Here is a 21,248-nt window from a genome sequence, read left to right on the forward strand (position 1 = left end):
TTGGCGCTTTAGAAAAAAATTGTTTCTTTCAAGACTGTCTTCTGTATTGTAGTGCTTAGGCACACGCTAAAGTGATCATCAGTTTAGAGAATGGCCCCCAAACATCTTTCATTAGCCCTGTTCAAAAATGGCGGCAATATAAGTTTCCCGGGCCACAAGTCGGTTGTAACCCGGAAGTGACTTTCTAAGGAGGGGGCGTTGAGACAATCCGGAAGTGAGTGTAATGAAGCGGTGCCACTTGGCGGCCATGGCAGCTGTAGTATTGCCGACTCCGGGTCGAGGCCCGGCGAAGTGGAATACCACGGGCAGTATCGGGTATAGGGGAGAGACATCTTTATGTCAGCTTAGCTGGTGAATCCCTACGGCCCATCGTTACAGACCTGCAAGACTCCTTTCCCCGGTCTAGAGTCGGGGGGGAGTGTGCTGGGACTGGTGGGCTGGTCCCAGTCCTGGGGAGTGGATCGGCTGCAGGGCCATCCGAGAAAAACAGGCGCCGAGACTACACAGAGAGGTTCACTTGGGTTTTTCTCCTTTTCCTACTATACGAGACGTGTGTGTAGCGGGGGAGTGGGCCGTTGTATCACCCTCATTCCGAAGATTGAAGAAATTGCTCTTTCTCACAATTTCCCCATCTCTGTTAACCCACGAAAATCCAGTGACTGGCATCTACGAACCCAGGGGCTGGGATCTAAGAGTGCTCAAAGTTTTCTCTGGTGCTAGTATCAGCAAAAAGTGATCGTTTCCACTTACAGAAAAGTGCCTCGTGAACACATCTGGTGAGAAGGCCTAAAGAACGGAAAAGTCCATTTGTTTTCTTGGAACCACACTGCACGTTTAAAGAGACTAAACACCTTTTGAAGCGGCTGGAATTTTGAAGTCTGGTGTTGGTGGGTGAATAAAGGAGGGCAGAATGGATGATTTCATCTCCATTAGTCTACTCTCTCTGGCTATGTTAGTGGGATGTTACGTGGCTGGAATCATTCCCTTGGCTGTTAATTTCTCGGAGGTAAGAAATTCTCGATTTTCTCCTGGCTGTCAGGAGGGCTGCTAGGAAGTAGTGACAGTTACGGAGGGAAGCTGCTTTCCTAGTTAATCTCAGCGCTAAAGTCTCATTAAGGAAGACTTTTTTTTTTTTTTTTTTTTTTAAGATCAAAAGACTTTAAGTACAGCTACAAACCTCATATTCGGCTCTAGAAATCTTAACCTGGGGTGGGTACTCCCCTGAAGATCCTGTAGTATTCTGAATGCCATGAAATTGGATAAAAAAATATATGAGACTCTGTGCATTTTCCTGGAGAGAGGTACCCTAACATTTCTGTTGATTCTCAGAGGTTTCAAGGAATCAAGGTACCAGATTGTTATCAAGAAAACAAATGGAGAATATTATTTGTCCACATGAGCTGAAATCAATATAATTCTCTTTTTGGGAAAGTCAGGCATACATTTTTTTTTAGGTATACATTTTTAAGGAAAGCAGTTTGTTCCTTTTGGTGTACCTATATACTACTGTCAGTATAATGACTGTAGTTTAACATGTAAACTGAAAGTTTACCGCACGTAAATTACTTTGTTCTCTGCGGAGGATACTGGGAGTTAAACCTAGGGCTTTCACACTGAGCTACATCCCCTTATTTATGTTTTTAAACTTTGAGAAAGGGTCTTGTTAAATTGCCTACTCTGGCCTCCAATTTGAAATCTTCCTGCCTCAACCACACAGATTATAGGTGTGTGCCACCACACCCAGCTAAATTAGGTTATTCTTAACTCCCTTCTAAAGAAGCAGAGCATTGGAGTGGATATTCTGAGGTTGTTTTCAAATCTTTTCGCTTAGAAACGAACTTTTAGTTAATATGTATTGACATTTTGGTTAACTTGATCCATTATCATTACTTAAACATTACTAGAGAGTGAAGGATAGATAAAAGTGTTCAATGAAAATATAGGTAGATTTTTTAGATTGTCATAAAGGATTCACAAAGTGCACACAGTGTTCAAAGACTTAGGAAGAAAACTACTACATTCAGAGGAAAGGAGTTTTCATGAATTTGTCCTAGAGATCAGTAGTAACGTAGGCCCTGTCTCAATGCCAATCTTGAAAGTGCTCAAAGGAAACGGGAGGTGTGGGTTAGGCTGAGAAAAAACTTGAAGAAGAGACTTTGTTGGTGAAAAAAATAGCCTGGGGCGGAGAGGAAGGTGGGACTAGGCATTATAAGTTTGACCAAAACTGGGAAGCCCACACAGCTAGACGGAGGTTTGAATTACTGTCCCATTTCTGTTTCCTTTTATATCTTTACCTCTCTATATCTAATACAAGATTTTAAAATATTATGTGTGTTAAACTTTCTTCACTTAAAAACTCACTGAGGTACAGATGAAGAAACTGAGACTCAGATTATGTAATTTGGGCAAATTCATGAAGAATATTAGAATCAAGCTGTTTAAATCTCAGTACTTCTGACTCAGAGCAGTTCTTGGCCATTCTGTCCATTGCTGTAAAGGTGTACAGTAGATGTACAAGGCAGCCCATATACAAATCAATCAGTAGAATGGTTTTATTATTGCTTTTTTTTTTTGCCTCAAGGTGACAGTTGGGTAGAGCTGAGTGGCAGCGGACAGTCACAGTACTCCTTGGCTTGTGAAGCCCGCTTCACTCTTTTGGGTTACCTGCCTGCTTAGTACTTTGTGAGCCTGCTCTCCTTCCTCTAACATAAACAGATTTGCCCTAGTATGACTACATTAAAATTAGATTGACATTGTTAGGCCTGACATTTGTGAGGTTTGGATTGGTTTGTATGTTTAAAGATTCACTGAAGTAATATTTTTGAAGAATTATAATCAATTCAAATAAATAACCTGTACAGTTTTTTTTAATGGGGTCTCAATATGTTGCCCAAGCTGCCATGAAATCCCTGGGCCTCAAGCAATCCTCCCACCTCAGCCTCCTGAGTAGCTGGGACTACAGGCGTGTACCACCACTCAGCTAAAACTTCTAATTTCTATAAAATGCTTAACCATGATGAATATATTTATCATGTATCACAAAAGTATACCAATAACATTTTTTTTTGGGGTACCGGGGTACCGGGGATTGAACTCAGGACCTTGCGCTTGCAAGGCAGGTGGCGGCACCACTGAGCTAAATCCCTGCCCCCCCCCATAACATTTTTTTAAATGCTTAGAACTTTTCCAATTTCAGTATTTTCTCAAACTTTCTGGAATAAGTATTGAATGAGTATTGAGAGATCCAGGTTTGTACTACTTTTTTTCTACTAACAGGAAATATCTACATGAGTGGTGTTATTAACCAGGCCATTAATAAAGGTATGCCATATCATTTGTGGCTTTCCCAATTAGATAGTTAAGTGGTCTTTTTCCAGCTGTAGGTCTTAAAATGCCATAAATCAGCATTCATAATATTCGTTTGTTCCTTTACCTTCACTTTCCCCTGCCCCTCCGACTTCCCCTTCCCCTTTGGACCTTTTCTTCCTATCTTACATTATCTGTTATATATTTTGATCCTTATTTACACTTTCAGTTTGTCATGCTAGAGAAACTGTTTGGTATTTACCCACGTGTATCCTATTTATTTCACTTAAGAGTATGGCCTCAATGTTAATCCATTATAAGATAATATTCGTTTATTATTATAGCAGGAGCAATGCCTTTTGAGCCATTAGAATAGAATAAATGTTATGTATAACTTAGTCAAAAACATTTTAGAATTCAACTGGAATTTTCCATTTCCTAGGAACTAAACACTTTCTGAGCTATTACAGACTGACATACTGAATCATGAAACTAGTGAGATTATAAATTTGTAAAAATAACTTCATATAAGAGGGACTTGGGAAACACAGTTTCTACCCTTTAAGAAATAGCTCCCCAAGCTTCCACACTGGCTAAATGACATCCATTTTTAAGGGAGTTTAGCTTTTCCCTAGGGACCAGTGTTATTTTTATTTTTTTAATTTTTTTGGTACCGGGGATTGAACTTGGGTCCTTGTGCTTGCACAGCAGATGGTGAAACCACTGAGTTAAATCCCTGGCCCCACCAGTGTTATAAATAAGAGGCCCAGACAAACCTACTTTTACAGTTCACTCTCATTTGCATGAAAAAATATGCTTTATATTCATGGTCTTAATCTTGCCATTGCTTTGTCATTCAATACTTTTTTCTTTAGAATTTCACTTAGAATTAGTCAGATGACCAGTCAAACTATTAATTTTTTTTTTTTTTGAGATAGGGTCTCCATATGCAGTTCAGGCTGACCTTGAACTCAAGGGAATCCTCCTGCCTCAGCCTCCTCAGTGCTGGGATTATAGGTGAGCGCCACCATGCCTAGCAATCAAACTATTAATTATGGCAGGATCAGTATTTAGAAATGAGTTAAAATCAAATAGTCTGAAATTGCCATAGCAGAATCCACTTCCCTTATCAGACCATGAAGAAGTGTATGTGAGGACCTGGGATTTAGCTCAGTGGCCCTGCACCTGCCTTGCAAATGCAAGGTCCTGAGTTCAATCCCCAGTACCTGAAAAAAAAAAATTATGTGGAAGTCTTAAGCAGTACAATAATGTATGAAAAAAGAAATAAAATGAGAGATTGAGAAAACAACAACAAAATGTATGTGATACTCCTCACCCCAAAACCAACTTTCTTAATACTTTCATGACTTTCCTCCTTACTCTTTGCAACAGCAACTCTACCTTTATGCCTAAATGACTTATAAAACAAAGAGAAGAAATCTCTAGTTTTTCAAATGTAATGGTGAATAAATAAGCAATTTTTTTCAGCATGTAGGAAGAAAAACTAAAACTTGTAAAGGAAGGCAAAAGTATGCTTTTCACAAATGAGGTCCTGTCAGGTAGCAGAGTTGGATACTTGAGTTTAACACGGTATTATGGTTTTTGGATTCAGTTCTATATACAGGTTTTTTGGGGGCACTTAATTACAGTGCTACATAATACGTAACCTACATTCCCCAGTATAACTTCAGCTTAGTAGCTGCTGTGATTGATGAATGAAGTTAGATAAAAACAGATAGCCAAAGTGGGATTTTAGGTTGACTGCCTGAGGATTATTTTTGTTTTAAATTTCTATTCCAATCCAGGGAAATACATTTATAAAAATGAAATGAAGCCGAAAACAAAAAAGAAACAAACTATAAGCTCACAGTAATTGTTATTAGGTTCAATGACAGAATTACTCCTATACTTGTAATAATCTATATGGCTATAAAAGTCTGAAGATTTCAGTTTACATACTTTTCTTACTGCAGAACAGTTTGGGTTATAGTGCCACATCTTTCATTGATTAAAATAGCATAAGTCCAAAAAAAATAGCATAAGTCCATAAATAGGCAAATGAAAGTAGTGCTCCAATTAGGACTATTGTAGAATTTAATATTATTAATAATGCACTAATTTCAAAAAGAACTGTCTGAGACAGTGTAGTTCAAAATCACTGTCACTTCTTCAGTGAGCTGTTTAACATCCTAATCTCTTCCCTTACCCTTATAGGATTGTTGGAGGATGAAATAAAATAATATAAGCAGTGCTTAACACTGTGTCTAGAGCACAAAAAGAACTTGGAAATGTTGAGAAGGATCCTTAGTACTGTACTGATTATAAACATTTTGTTAAGATTTTCACATTTGTATCTTTGTTCTGATTAAATCTGTTTGGGGCAACAGACTTCTAATAGTGAATAAGCTCCTCTTCCTCCCCCTTTCCCAACACAGAAACTCCTCAGCAGTTTGTCAGGAACCCAGAGGTCTTGTTTTAAGATTGGAGCTCAGATCCACTGAGTGTTCAGTGATCACTGGGAGAGGCCTGCGCTTTTGCTGCAGCTTCCTGGCTTTGTAGTACTTTTCTTAATATTTAACATCCATTCCTTTGCTACACCTATTCTCATTCTAAGCTTTGTTTCATCCTTTTGCATTTTAAAGTTTGATTATAACTGATTCATTCATAGTAGGTATCTTTAGGGGTTTGACTTAACCACCAAATCAAAAGTTTATTCTGTTCAAAGAACAAATTTGTTCTGTATGCTTTCCTCCAACAATTGGTTCTCTTTGAAGTAGATTTGACAAAGTTACATTTTTAAGGACTTTTTTATTATCTGGTAATTTACTCTTATTCTCTTATGGTAAGGTTTTTTACCCATTTGGAATTTCATTTCTAAAGTCTAAGATTTTAAACTTTGCAACTTTAGTCAATTTATTCATATCTGAAAAGCAATCAATATTTTGTCCTTCCTTAGATTTGACCTATACATTATTGTTTCATAAGGATCTTTGTTGATGAAACTAAGTTTAGATAAAATAAAATCTGTTTTTACAATGCTCAGGATTGCCTTGTGCATCTGGGCTATCCCTAGATAAAATAGAACATGGACATAATCTGGTTAAATACTATTTCCCTGAGAAACTTCCTTTTCTCCAGGATACTATATGGATAAACATAATTGATTTATCTGCATCATAATAATAGTTTATGGAACACTTCCTGACTTCCTGTGTACTAGGCACTGGGGTGTTTTTTTTTTTTTTTTCCGTTTTTTGTGGTTTGGAGACTAAAATGAGGGCCTCTCCCATGCTAAGCAAGTGCTCTACCCCTGAGCTAAGCCCCAGTCCAGATGTGCATTACCTTACGTAATCCTCAGGACGAGACTGTGAGATACTGGGAAGCCTCTCATTACAAGTAAGCAAACTCAAACTTGGAGAGGTCACAGACTTCAGGAGAGGTGAGATTTGGAACTAAATCAGTTTGATTCCTAGTGCCAGAGCAGTTGATTACTGGGTGATATTGCCTTTTGTAATGAATGCTGTGCAGAGAAGGCATGAATATATGACCCATTTGGATTGGTACTTTTAGCTCTCCAAATCAGGCACGTCACTAATATTTACTTTCCACAGTATGTCTCAGGGCTTACATGTAGTGTGGCAGACTTGAAACTCCAGAGGCAAACAGTCTCAAATATTGAAATGTGTGAGAAAGAACTGAATATGTTTTAGCTGCCCTTAGCACCGCCAAGTTGGAATCTGAAGTAGTTCACATTTTGAACGATCCAAGATTAATTTCACACTTGACATCTTCAATTCGATTTATTCAGTCCTAAATTGTGCTGTTGAAGAAGTGAGATCCTTTTTGAAGAAAGATACGAAATGGATTCAGAATGTTTCTGTATGTGAAAGTCTTAACGTTTTTTGAAGAATTTAGAGATAAGACTTTTGTTGAATGGTAATGAGATTTAATATCCTTACAACTCAGTTTGGAATTCTAGGTAAATAGTAGTACAAAGTATGAGTACAGGTAGTTTTAAAAAAACCTATGATGGAATTGTAGACTCTTTAATCCTCTTTGAATAATAATATTCAATTTATAAATGTTGAACCCCAGTTTCTATACCTTGTTATATATTACTTTTATTAATTCTTTTTGGTAGTGGGCATCCATTAGGACCTCAGCTGCTAAACGTGTTCTGCCACTTAGCTGTACCTCAGCCCCTCATTCATACTTTATGCATTTTGACAGAGGCAAACTGGGGAAAGAAGATGCTAAAAGTAAAAACCTGAACAGTGCAATGGGTTTTGTTGAGAAGCATTTTAGCATCGATTGTAGTGCTAAGATTACATAGGGCAGATCATAGCTCTGCCATTTACTGGCTATGTGAGCATAGGCAAATTACTTAACTCTCTAGGCCTGTTTCCTCAGTTTGTACAGTGGGGATAACAGGAGTACCTACTTCATAGGATTGTTGGGTGGATTAAATGAGCTAATATATGTAAATTGAGTACAATAGAACGTGGCTGGGGATGGTAGTGCATGCCTGTTATCTCAGTACTTGGGAGGCTGAGGCAGGAGGATTGCTGTGAGTTTGAGGCCAGCCTGAGCTACATAGCAACTCCTTATCTCAAAAAAACAAAACAAAATAATAGAGCCTGTGTAGCATGCTAAGTTCTTAATAAATGTTAGTTACAATGGTGATGAAGAATATTCGTAGCACCTTTCTTGTACAGCTTGGCCTTCCAAGGAACCTCATTAATCTAAAGGAACAGAAAAGTAGATTGGTTGAGTAGCCTGAAGAGTAAGCATTTTATTTGCGTTCACTTGTCCTTGGGTCTTGCTTGACTTTGTGTATCTTTTTATGTCATTCTTAAAGACTAGTGTGGCACTTATCAATGTATTGCCTCTCAGCTCCAAATTTACTTTTACATTGACTGTTCTACAAAAAAATGCATCTATGCCCTATAAGTATTTTTTTTCTGCCAGCTGGTTGGATGTTAAGCCTTGTCAGTAAGAGGGTACTGGAGAGAGTGTAAGAGGAAGGAATTTTCCCTCTTGGTTCTGGTTTGCTTGGTTAGCAGTGCCTAGGCAGCTTCTCTGGCACTGATTGCTGTGGCTAGGCAGCCTCCCTGCCTGGTGCCGCTCTCCTGTGGTGCATCCAGCTTCCTAGGTGGGCCTGCGGAGTGAGTTCACAGTCTTCATCCTCCAGGGAGGCTTCCCCCTGCTGGGTTTGAGCAGTCGGCAGTTCCACTGGCAGCCTAGGAGAGCGGCCAGTGAGACGATTTCCCATGAACAGTTTCCCTGACACCCTGGAGTCTATATTGTCAGCAAGTTCCTCTGGCTTGGCACCTCTGAAACTTCTCTGTCATTTATTGCATGCTGGCCGTGCCCTCTTCAACAGGGTTTGGATCTCAGCCTCTGTGGAACGTCTTTGTGAGCCAATCTTTCTCTCAGGCCTAGGGAAGTAGCTGATCCAGTAGCTGATCCTCATATCTGCTGCTCCCATGCTCTTTAGGCTTCTCTCACTAGCCAGTTCCTTATTGCTTTAGTCCCATGTTCAAGTTATTCTTTAAACTTATTTACCCTGTTCATTATTTTGTGCTTTCTATTGATTGGACTCTTGACTGATGAAACTAGGTAATGAGAAGGGGATCAGGAGATGGAGGGGATGAAAATGGACTTAACATATGTACTACTACCAAGTCCACACAAGGAATTAAACATTGTGTACTGGAAACATGTACTAATAAAAAATATAACCACTGAGGCTAAACAGTGAATCAAGCCCAGAATAAGATAAAGCAGTCCAGCTGGGGCATGGTGGTTACTCCTGTAGTTCCAGCTGCTGAGGAGGCTAACGCAAGAGGGTTGCTCGAGCCTAGGATTTCAGGGCCATCCTGGGCAACATAGCAAGACCCTACCTATTTCTTAAAAAATAAGTTTAAGTATCATAATATATGGCAGCTGATCTTTAGGGTCAGTGCCTCGGAATCATTAGGGTGTAGTGAGAGTTATAGTCAGCTGGAGACTACTTGCTGTTTGACAGTACCAGCCCTGGTGTTGCCAAATCTTATTTTTCCAGAGCTGGAAATGCGGATTTTTATATGAAATCTCCCAAATTTTACACTTTGCCCCCTAATTGACATATAACATCACTGTGTGTGCCAAACAGTCTCTGTTTGTGAGTTGCTAGTCTAGAATCTCTGGGTGGGACCATGTGATTTCTTAGTTGGCTGCAAACTGGGAGCAGCGAACTAGAAGGGGTGTGGGAGCAAGTGGAGGAAATAAGACAAGAGGACAATGATTCAGGAAGGCATGGAGGGCTGGGGATTTAGCTCAGTGGTTCTGCCGCCTGTCTCGCAAGCGCAAGGACCCAAGTTCGATCCCTGGTACCAAAAACAAAACAAAACTAAGCATGGAGAACATTTCCAATTATTACAGAACCTCAAAGCCCAGTTGTTGAAAACCACTTAGTAAAAGGAAAAACATGTATCAGGTTCTGTTGATTTTAACAGTAACTTCGAAGAGGAAGAATTCTTACCCTGTTTGTAGATGAGGAAACTAAGCCTCAGGTTTATGAAGTAGTACAGTCACCATTTTTATAGCCTTTTAAAAATTAATAATATTTTGAAATGCCTGGCTATATAAAATAGAGACAGTTTGTGGAAAATTTAAAAATGATGATGTGTAAAAGGAAAATAAAATTATCTTCCTATTGTCCAGTTAGACTCACTAGTAAAATTTTTCTATTTTTTTCAGTTGTTTACATTTTTTTAACATGGTTGATTAGGTGATATGTGTGTATTTTTACATTCTCTCTTCTTTTACCTGGTAGTAAATCAGAAGCATTTTCCTTTATTATTAAAAACTTATTCTAAAGATTTTTTAATGTCTTCATTGCATTCAATTTTTATATGTACTTAAGTTCTTATTATGCATTTAGATTGTTTTCAAGGTATTACAGTAGCATAATATTGAATGAATATTTTTGTATCTAAAACTATGGCCAGATTTCAAATTATTTCCTTAGTGGTACAGTGATAAAGTCAAAGGACATTAAATGTCCTTGAGAAGAGTCTCTATTGCCAGTTTTTTTAAATGCATTTTTCCAAAGAAATGTAAACAACACTATATTCTCACAAATAGTGTTATCATTGTTCATTTGTAAAACTTTACTAATTTTATAGAGAAAATTTTTAGTTTCCTCAGTTCACTTGGACTCTTTTTTTTTCACTTGTACTCTTTATATATTACTGATACACTATTTATTGTCAATGTTTTCTCATGTTCTTTCCCAGTGTGTTTCTGCCTGCTTTGTTTTTGTAGTCACATGGGAGAATCATTGGATTTCCATTTATGTTTAGTTCTTTTAATTTAGAAAGGATTTTTATGTAAAAAGAAAAATTAGTTTTACTGTCCAAGATTGGAGGAAATGGCATTTAATAACGTATTTGCTAATTACTACCTCCCAGATGTTGAATAATAACCTTTATGTCAAATGAGCTAGGAAAGAGGAAGCCTATATCCCCCTGCCCAGATGTCCCTGTTGTTCACTTCAGCTGTTATCCAAGCGTCTGGATTTTGTGTTTTTTTTCTTGCAGGGGAGGTCTCAGAGTTTTGTGTGCGTGTAGCTGATGATGCCGAGTGTAAGTAATAGCAGCATTTACTCTGTGCTGAGTGTGCTAACAGCTTGCTCCTTTGAGCAGTGGTAGTAGCAGTGCCTTTTACAGAAGAGAATGCTGAAGCATACGGCACAATTAAAGATCTTGCCCAACTTCACAAAACTGCCACGTGGAGCCAAAGTGTTTTTGGCCATCTAGTTTCATGTATAAGAATTTAAACAAAAGAATTCAGGTCTGAGTTTTCTTTTTCTTGTTTTTTGGTACCGGATATCGAATTCGGGACTGTGCGCTTTTGTGGCAGGCGCCCCCCACTGAACTAAATCCCTGGCCCTGAGTTTTCTTTATTACCTGTTAATAGCAGATAATATAGTGTCTAAACTAGTATTAGGAAGTATTTGTCTTAAACCAGGTTTGTAAGAATGTGGAGAAAACCTCTGTTGCCTGAACAAGAGTTATTCTGTACCCTATGATAGCTGACCTCTTCAGTATCTAGAGCTTTCAAGGAATCAGTCTTGAAATAAGAGATGGGCCTTTGATTTTTATTTTTAGGAACCTGTGGTTGATGCTTTGAGTTCTAAAATGGGCTTGTGTTCAAGGGTTGAAATACATTATTTTCAATATCAGCAGCTTTTAAAATTGTTGGCTATATTAAGTTGAACCAAATAATTTATTGACTGTTTCTGTGAGCAGGAAGAGAAAAACCATTTAACTACCCTGATGTTTGCCAAGAAAATTAAAGTGACTTCAAAGCTTTGCCCTGATAGTTAATGGCATTGAGTGTAGCTGTTGTTTTAATTACTACAGCTGGTCGATCCTTTGGCTCAGGCAGGCTATGACTGTGAAGTTCTAAATGAGATAACATAAAACCAATGGCACTGCATAGTTCTTGTCTCTCTTGAGGAAATATTTCATTACCCTGACAGAAACTATTGCTTTGGGAACCCTCTTTTCATCTGGAACTACACTTGGAATTTATAGTTTTTCATTTAAATTTAACGTTAGTGATTCACCATAGGCAAAGGAGAGAACCTGTCAGCATTTTGTTAGCATTGATAAACACACGATTCCAGGTTGAACCCCGAGGTTGTGAAGTTGTGTGAAGGAATACAGCTATATAAATAATACAGAGCCAATTTCCAGGCTTGACACAGATCAGAGTGAGTCTAACATGATTTAGATAGTTCAGAAAAAAAGATTTTTTGAAATAAAAATTGAAATTGTAGCCCACAGCAGTGAAGCTTATTTCTGACTGCTGGTTCTTCTTTTCAAGTGTCACCTCTGCAATACTGGTCACCGTCAAAAGGCTTGTAGATATCCATCAAGCTGATAAAAGTTTTGTAGGACAATCTTTATATTGCTTTGCTGAAGTTTGAAACAATGACTGAACAAGGTTTTGAGCTCCTTGGGAAAAGATAGATGTCATTGAAGATACATTAATGAAACAAATGACAGTAAACGCTTCCCATTTACTATGATGGCATTCCATTATGGTCCTTTATTAAATGTACCTCGAGCCATATCACAAATTCTGAATCAACTAATCAATTAAAATTCTTGATATAGTTACACTTATAAGGAATAAGTTAGGACAATTTCCCAGTGTAAGTATTCTAAAGAGGTTCCACTGGCCAGGCCTGATGGTGTATGCCTGTGATCCCAGCATTTGGGAGACTGAGGCAGGATGAATTTGAGGTCTTTGAAAAAAAGAGATTCCACTGCATTAATGAATTTGTTTATATCAGATCCTGTAAAGTAGCAGCTACTAAGACTGCAGTGCCTTGCATGGTGCTGAGCATTTCATTCTTTCATTAAGTATTTAGGGAGAAACTTTGATGTGTGCTAGATACCATCCTACAAACTGAGCACTAATCACTAAATTGTTCTGTCCTGATAGAACTAACAGTTTGCAGGGAAAGGGATAAATAATAAACATAGTGTTCAGTGGATGTTTAACTTCATTTGGTTAATTAATGTGCTTTATTTGATTTCGAACAGAACTAAAAACACTTCAAACTGCCTTTCTTCGAAGGGAAAATTACAGAATTAGATGTTTCACTCAGGTTTACCTTGCTGATCTCTTCCTACAGACTCACATTCTTTGTTTCTGAATTTTAACAGTATCATGCTCTCATGCTTATGCTTAGATCAGAGTTTTTACTGGCCAATAATATTTTTGAAATTTGGGAGAATTTCAGGGTTTCCTGCTTTTAATTTTGCCAAGTAAGGACACAAAAAAATAAAAACCAGAAACTATTGTCCCCATTATTTCTTAAAGGAAAGGTCATTTTAACACCAAAAAGTAAGACTTAATCTCAGTACAGAAAATAGTCCCTTACATTAAAGAAATAAGACTTTGTGAAGCACTCATTGTATTGTCCTTTTTCTCATTTTGTCATGTACTTTTTTTTTTTTTGGTCATGCATTTTTAGAAACTATCAGTAGAGAACAATTATAACTAGTTATGGTTTTGGTTTTCCTCTTGACATTGCTAAGGGATTTTACTGATTTACACTATTTTTTTTGTTTTTGTTTTGGTACCGGGGACCGAACTCAGGACCTTGCACTTGCAAGGCAGGCAGCGGAACCACTGAGCTAAATCCCCAGTCCCCTGATTTACACTATTTTAAGAGGTTGTGTGAATGTTATCTTTTTTTTTCAGAGTAAGATTTTACGTAATGGATTACAGGTGTTGTGCTGTGTGACGGACATTGTCTTAGAATGATTGTGCGAGGCCTCAGAGTGGGTTGTCAGCTCTAACCATCTCTTTGGCCTCTGCCATCACCTAACTTCCCTGTGTGATCTTGAGCCATAACTTCTCATCTTTGGCCTTTGGTTCTCCATCTACATGTTGAGAAAGGATGATTTCTTATGTTTTATTCCAGTTTGGGTTTTTTTTTTTTGGAGACAGGGTCTCACTATGTAGTTCAGGCTGGCCTCAAACTTGTGGCGGTCCTTCTGCCTCAGCCTCTAAAGTGCTGAGATTACAGGCCTCTGCTACCATGCTTGGCCTTATTATAGTTCTTCAACTTGGATTTTATGAGAACTTTGATGACTAATTTTCCTTTTCTATTTGTTGTTTGTTTGTTTGTTTAGGCAAGGTATTGAAGATTCAACCCAGGGCCTCATACTAGGCAAACACCATCCTGGGCCTTTTTTCTCTATTTTACTTTAAAACAGTGTTTCACTAAGTTGCCCAGGCTGGGCTGGAGCTTGCAGACCTCCTGCTTGAGCCTCCCTCATAGCTGAGATTATAGGCATGCACCATTGTACTGGGCCGGTTTCCTTGTTAAAGTACGTGTCTTGTGTCTAAAGATTAATAAAAACCCTTACTATGTCTTAGTAAAAATATGAAAAAAGCTTTTGTTCATATTCCTTCAATAGAGAGCATTTAATTGTTCATGAATGGTTAACATAAGGATGTAATGTCATGACTATGAGCTTTCAGGATTTACTGTGATTTTTTTGGTAGTGATATTAGCTGCACAGAGGCCCAGCTATTGTTTGTCTTGCTAGGACCTTTGGGGAATTGTTACAAAATTTCTACTGTAGCACATAATACCAAGAATTTGATCCATATAAATAAGTAAATGGAATTGTGGGTAATTTCACTTTGGAAACAAGAATATCTAAAATATTACATTGTTTTGAATTAACTAAAATAAAAAAGCATTTTAGGAGAATTATTTTACTTTTTAAAAATTTACTTTGTGTGTGTGTAGTACTAGGGCTTGAACATAGGGCCTTGGTGGATGCTAGCCAAGGGCTCTACACTAAGCTACATCCCTAGTCCATTTTATTTTATTTCATTTTTTGAGATGGGCTCTTGCTAACTTGCCCACGTTTGCCTCAAACTTGTGATCCTCCTGAGCACCTGGGATTACAAGTGTATGCTGTCATGCCTGACCTCCATACATGCAGTTATTGACATAAAATTTTGGTGAATTATTTTTAAGAAATATTTAAATGACAAATGAGAGTCCTTAAGGAAAATTACTGAAAGTATCTTTTAGATTTCTACAAAGATCTCTGACCTTGGTTTCAAAGAGCCGCCATAAAGAAACTTTGTTAAATTGGATAGTTCTAAAATGAATCCTTTGGAGTCCCTGGCTAAGCAAATTACTACCCAGGTCAATTAAAAAAAGATAAATATGTAAACTCCGCATGGTGATGCGTATCTGTAATTCCAGCCCTCTGGGAGGCTGAGGCAGGGGGATCCCATGTTCAAGCCCAGCATGAGCAATTGAGTGTCTTGGCAAGACCCTGTCTCAAAATAAATTAAAAGAGGGCAAGGGATGTAGTTCAGTGTGAAGGCCTTGAGTTCAATCCCCAGTACTGGAAAAAAAATTTTTATAGACTGAAAGGTACAGATCTTACTATAATTTGGTCAGTTTTAGCAAATGTATACAAATGTAATTCACATCCCAGTCAAGATTTAGGGACTTTCTATCATCTGAGATTGATTAATCTGGTCCCTTCCACTTGAGATAGTTTTATGTCACTAATTACACGAAATGAGTGGTGTTCACATTCAGGGTCAGTCCATGGTTCACAGTTCACTTGGCACCTCCAAGTGCTTTGTGATGCTCTTTATTGAGTCACACAGGGCAGCCACCTTTCTGATTTCTGTCACTCTACATTACTTTGGCCTGTTTTTCATCTTCATATAAATGGACTAATAGAATATGTACTTGTTTTATGCAAGGCTTCTTTCAAACATCAGGAAAATGTTTTGGGGATTCATTCATGTTGTGGATAGCAGTAGTTTATGCCTTTTTATTGCTGAAGTAGTATTTCATTGTTTAAGTATATCACAGTTTGTTTCTCCATCCTTTTATAATGATAGACATCTGATCTACCTTGTGACTATTGCCAGGTGTGGTGGCACACACCAGAGATCCCAGCACTTGGGAAGCTGAGGCAAGAGGATCACAAGTTCAAGGCCAGCCTGGACTACAATAGCAAGACCTTGTCTCCAAAATAATAAAATAAAATAAAAATAATACTGATAATAAAGATTGTTATCATTGTTGATAAAGCCTCTATGAGTTAAGAGACTGCCAATTTTCCAAAGCAGTTGCAGCATTTTATCCTACCGGTAGTGTGTGAGGGTTACCCCTGCTGTGTATCCTTGTCATTAGTGTTGCCAATTTTTCTTTTTTCTTTTTCTTTTTCTTTTTTTTTTGGTACTGGGGATTGAACTCAGGACCTTGTGCTTGCCAGGCAGGTGTGGCACCATTGAGCTACATCCCTGGCCCTGTTGCCTATTTTTCTAAATTTGTCCATTTTAAGTGGGCGTGAAAAGGTGCCTCACATAGTTTTAATTTGCATTTTTCCATTGACTAAATGTTGTTGAGCACCTTTTCATGGGTTTACTGGCCACTCATACATCTTTTGTGAGTTATCTGTTCAGTATTTTACCCATATTTTATTGGGCTGTTTGTCTCTTGTTACTGAGTTGTAGAGGTTCTTTATATTTCAACTACAAGTCTTCTGTCAGTGCCTTAGATTGGGTTCCCTACAAAACCCACTTTGAGGCGAATTCAAGTGGGGTGTGCTCCTGGGAACAACCCCTCTGAGAGAAAGGGCAGGAGTGAAGCAGATGGGGAAGGCGGGATATAATTCAGTTATGCTCTATAGAGACACCAGCTCACCTCCAAGGAGGCATTGAAGCCGAATGGCTCTTCTGTGATATCTTGAATTTTGAGGCAAGGGGATCAGGCATCATACTTCCCTCCACACCACCCTAGAGGGTTAGTTACTCTTGCTGACTGCCTTGAGGGAAGGGGTATAGCCTCAAGTTAGTCATTTGTTTTGGGCTGAGGTCAGCTCCTCAGAGGGACTCAGCTATAAGCCATCAGTAGACCACACCCCCAGCAGCCTGGGGAACAGGTGTCTCCTACCTGAAGAGGACTGAAGTGGGCAGTGTCACCACAACATTCACCACAGATATGTGTATTTCTATGATAAATGTGTGTAAGCATACACTTATGTATGTGTGTATAGAAATACATATGTGTGTGGACATGTAGATATATAGATACATATTTATGTAGGTATATATAGATATATATGTGTAGGTATATATAGTTTTTTTTCTTCCATGGTGTAGCTTATCTATTCATTTTTTAATGGGTGAGAAAACATTTTATATTTGATGTTGAATTTTTTTCTTTTATGGTTTGTGTGTTTTTGTATCCTTGCTGAGAAACCTTTGCCAAAATTTCAGCTATTCTCCTAGGTTTTTTTTCTAGAAGTTTTGAGTTTTAGGTCTAGTATTTTATCAAAGTTAATTTTTGTGCATGGTGTGAGCTACCACCTAAATAATTCTTGAAAGCAATCAGCTCTTACTGTTTTTGGTGTGTCCCTCTCGTCACTTCTCATCTTCACTTAATTTCCAAGCAGAGTCTCTCTTATCTGTTTCCCTGGGTAGTGCAGAGTCAAAATGCCGACAGGACAGTTTTCTCTAGTAGTCTGTTCATTAGTTTAAATTGTGGTGTTAAGAAACCAATTCCAAAAAAGAAAAAAAAGAAAACAATTCCCCAAGAGGAGATAGTGTATTTGGTCAAGTTTAGTTTGACCCTGACTTTTGTACTTTTTTAGGAGTAATACTTCACATTTATGAATTAAAAGGAAAAGGTAACTTCTATGAATTGGTTAGGGAGAATGATAAATTACCATACCAGCTTCTACACAGAACTTTATGCATCTTGTTTGTGTTCTTACTCTGTCATTAGCAATGTTCTGGGGGTTATTTAGTAACTTCGAAAAGTCAAAGAATTGTAGAGTAACTCAGTATTAAATAGTGATGGAGCAGCATTTGTTATCTGCCTTCCAAGTCACTTTCTTATATTGCCTCCTATCTTCACAAGGTGTGCAGAAGTGCTCTGATTTTACAGAAGAAAGTTCGAGGTACTGAATTGTTAATTAATCAGGTCATGGATTCAGTTCTGTTTCCTCAGCCAGTGTGCAGCCACCGGCCACATTCGGAACACTGTGCCACAGTGGCTGATGGCAGCCTGTGTGCCAGGAGGCCTGTACTTGGCCTGTGTGCTAGGAAGGGAGGATCCCCGTGTGCCATAGTTGGTGTTGACACTGCATTCTCATTTTTCATTAGACACAGTGAGATGTAGGTCTCTACCACTGCCATCACCGTGCCCCTAAACAAGGAGGGCATAAGGTTTCAGCCATACAGACAGTATTTAGGAAGGCTGGTTGGGCCCCTACCATCACAGTCGGGAGTCCATTAGATTATGAGAAATAAAATAGCTCCTGTTATTTTGCTAACATCAAGGAAACTGAAATGGAAAGATGAAATACATGATATACCATGTTTTCATAAGCAACATATATAATTACCCCCTTATACTTTTGTAATGTGGGGATCAAAATAGAGCCTTATGCATGCTGAAAGTGCTCTCCCACTGAGCTATACACCATCACCCCCACCTGTACTTTCTAAGATCATTTTTCATACTTTCAAGATCCCAGAAAGCCACATTAAAGTACATTATGGCTTTGAAACTTTGAAACCTAAGCTTATATTTTGTTTGATAAGAGGCAGTCTCTCAAAGAAACCAAGATAAAAAGAACACAATTGCGATTAGGTGGGATTAAAACCACAGAACAATTTTAGTATTGACATTTAAACACATATTTAATCCTATGAATAATACATGTTCATTGTAGATAAATTATGTTTCATAAATTATTATATTGCATATATGTTTATAAAGTAAAACATTTATGTTTAATGTATGCTTTACTTGTTCCATTTTATGTATACTTTTTAATAAATATGATAGTATTAATACATATTGTTTGCCATAAGGTTTTCCCGTATACCAGTACATAATGACATTCTGTATCCATGAATAGACATTATAATGTACCATAATTTTTCATGGCTATGTGCTATGGTACTATGAGGAAATGTTATAGTTTATTTAGCTAATCTCCTTTCTTGAACATTAGGTTATCTTAAATTTGCATTCTTAATAAATGCCGTAGTCATTTTTGCTAATTTCTTTCTTAAGATAAATTTCTAGAATTAAAATTTCTTAACCACAGAATTCCTTTTTTTTTAAAACATGGGGGCAAGGGTAGTTGTAGTAGAAGATAGAGGGGAAGGAGGAGAGCACATAAGGAAGAATTCAGTCTTTAAATCTAAATAACCAAACAGTGCTCCAGGTAATTCAGTGATGGTGAACCTTTTAGAGCTTTCAATGATAACAGACACCTAGCTGGGAGTGCTCCCAGTGCAGAGTAGGGGCTTCTGGGCCGCTGTACCACCACTCCCAGTGCAGAGGAGGCGAGCCACATGGTGGCCAAGAACACACACACCCCCTCCCCACCCCCATCAAAATGAGAAGACACATAAACAAGTGTCAAAACCAGACTTCTAGATCACCTACAGCAACCCCAAAGGGAAATGAGATGGAACACTGCTACTCAACCACCTGGAATCCCTGAAGGGCAACAAAAGAGGATCTGGAAAAAATGAAATCAGAAATAATTTCTCAGATAACAGCAGAGATTGTGCCCATAGTGCAAGACATGATTAATAAATCTAGAGAGGAGCTGAGAAACATGATGAAATCCTAACATAGGAAACAAATGGAGTCCGTAAAACAGATGCAAACAGATTTCTAGGAGATTAAAAACTCCATTGAAAATCTACACAGCAGAATGAGCCGATGTGAGGACAGAATTTCAGATACAGAAGATAAGATTGCAATTAGTGACCAGGAAAAGAAAAATTGCTTCAAAATTGTAAGGGACCACAAGAAATCAATCGAGCAGCTGCTAGATGATGCAAAGAAGAATAACATAAGACTGATTGGAGTCAACGAAGAAACAGGAGAGAGTGCAGATGACATAAAAAAATGTTCACAGAAGTAATGGCAGAAAACTTCCCAAGCAGGGGAAAAGAACTTGATATGCAGATAAGTGAGGCATATAGGACTCCAGCTAGCCTTGATCAAAAAAAAATCTACACATAGACATATAATTGTTAAGATTCCAGAAACCCAACAGAAGAACAAAGTTCTACAAGCAGTGAGAGAAAAGAAACAAATCACATACAAAGGAAAGCCCATCAGAATCACAGCAGACTTCTCAAGGCAAGAAGAGCTTGGAGTGATGTATTCCAAGCCCTAAAGGAAAATAGCCTCCAACCCAGATCAATGTACTCTGCAAAACTATGTTTCAGAATTGATGGAGAAATAAGATATTTTCATGACAAAGAGCACCTTAGGAACTTGGTGAATACCAAACCAGCACTCCAAAAAACTTTAGACAATATCCTAGGAAAAGACAACGAGGACCACAACCCCAGGAAGGCCAGCAGAATGAATCTGTTGGGCATGACAAGAAATTAAATGCGAAGGGGGAGAATCCAACAAAAAGAAAAAGTCATGACAATGATAAGTCAATATGTATCAGTTATAACCATCAATGTTAATGGTCTTAATTCACCATTCAAAAGAAAGACTGGCAGAATGGGTCAAGAAGCAAGATCCAACAATATTCTGCATACAAGAAACACACTTAATTCAAAAGGAAACTCATAGACTGAAAGTTAAAGGGTAGAAAACAATACTCCATGTGACAGGAACCTGAAAAAAAAGCAGGAGTAGCTATCCTCTTTTCAGATCAAGTGGATTTCAAACCAACACTGATTAAGAGAGACAAAGAAGGACACTATATCCTAGTAAAGGGAACAATCCAAGAGGAAGAAATGACAATCATAAATATATATGCACCAAACACTAGTGTGCCCAACTATGTAAAACAAATATTAACGGACATGAAAAATCATATAATTACTAATACAATAGTAGTGGGGGACCTCAATACCCCACTGTTACAAATAGATAAACTAGACAAAAAACAAGCAACAAAATAGTAGAACTCAATTGAACTCTTGAACAAATGAACTTAACAGATGTTTACAGAGTGTTCCACCCCACAAAATCAGAATACACATTCTTTTCAGCTGCAGATGGGTTGTTTTCCAAAACAGACCACATACTTGCTCATAGAACATATTTAGGTAAGAGCAAAGGAATTGAAGTTATTCCTTGTATATTATCACACCATAGTGTGATGAAATTGGAGATCTATAGCAAAAGAAACTGCAAAAATTTCATAAACACATGAAAATTGAACAACACACTTCTGAATAACCAATGGGTCATAGAGGAAATTAAAGAAGAAATCAGACTGTTCCTTCAATTAAATGACAATGACAAAGGGAAGGCTGGGAATGGGGAAAAAATAAGAACCAAGATACATCATGTAAAGGTACAAGTTCCCAATGAGAAATATAAATGTATTGTA

At 38.0% G+C, this 21,248-nt stretch overlaps 1 protein-coding gene across 11 annotated transcripts in view; it reads left to right on the plus strand.

Moving 5' to 3' along the window:
* Window positions 1-195: 195 nt before the first annotated feature.
* Window positions 196-21,248, plus strand: part of Slc39a9 (solute carrier family 39 member 9) — a 70,260-nt gene continuing 49,207 nt past the window's right edge. For 5 of the 11 annotated variants that reach the window (XR_002390407.2, XR_002390408.2, XR_002390406.2 and 2 more), the window contains exon 1: window positions 200-1,006. Coding sequence is in view for 8 of the 11 variants with exons in the window: in XM_004837325.4 (XP_004837382.1) it covers window positions 911-1,006 (96 nt within the window). In the remaining 3 variants the exon portion in view is untranslated. Of the gene's footprint in view, window positions 1,007-10,889; window positions 10,935-21,248 lie in introns of all 11 variants that reach the window. The other 6 variants (XM_021247262.2, XM_004837321.4, XM_004837322.3 and 3 more) reach the window with 4 other exon arrangements.

Source organism: Heterocephalus glaber, unplaced genomic scaffold (assembly GCF_053883595.1).
Source record: "Heterocephalus glaber isolate CG9 unplaced genomic scaffold, H.glaber_assembly_v1.0 deba00001608, whole genome shotgun sequence".
Taxonomy (NCBI): Eukaryota; Metazoa; Chordata; class Mammalia; order Rodentia; family Bathyergidae; genus Heterocephalus; species Heterocephalus glaber.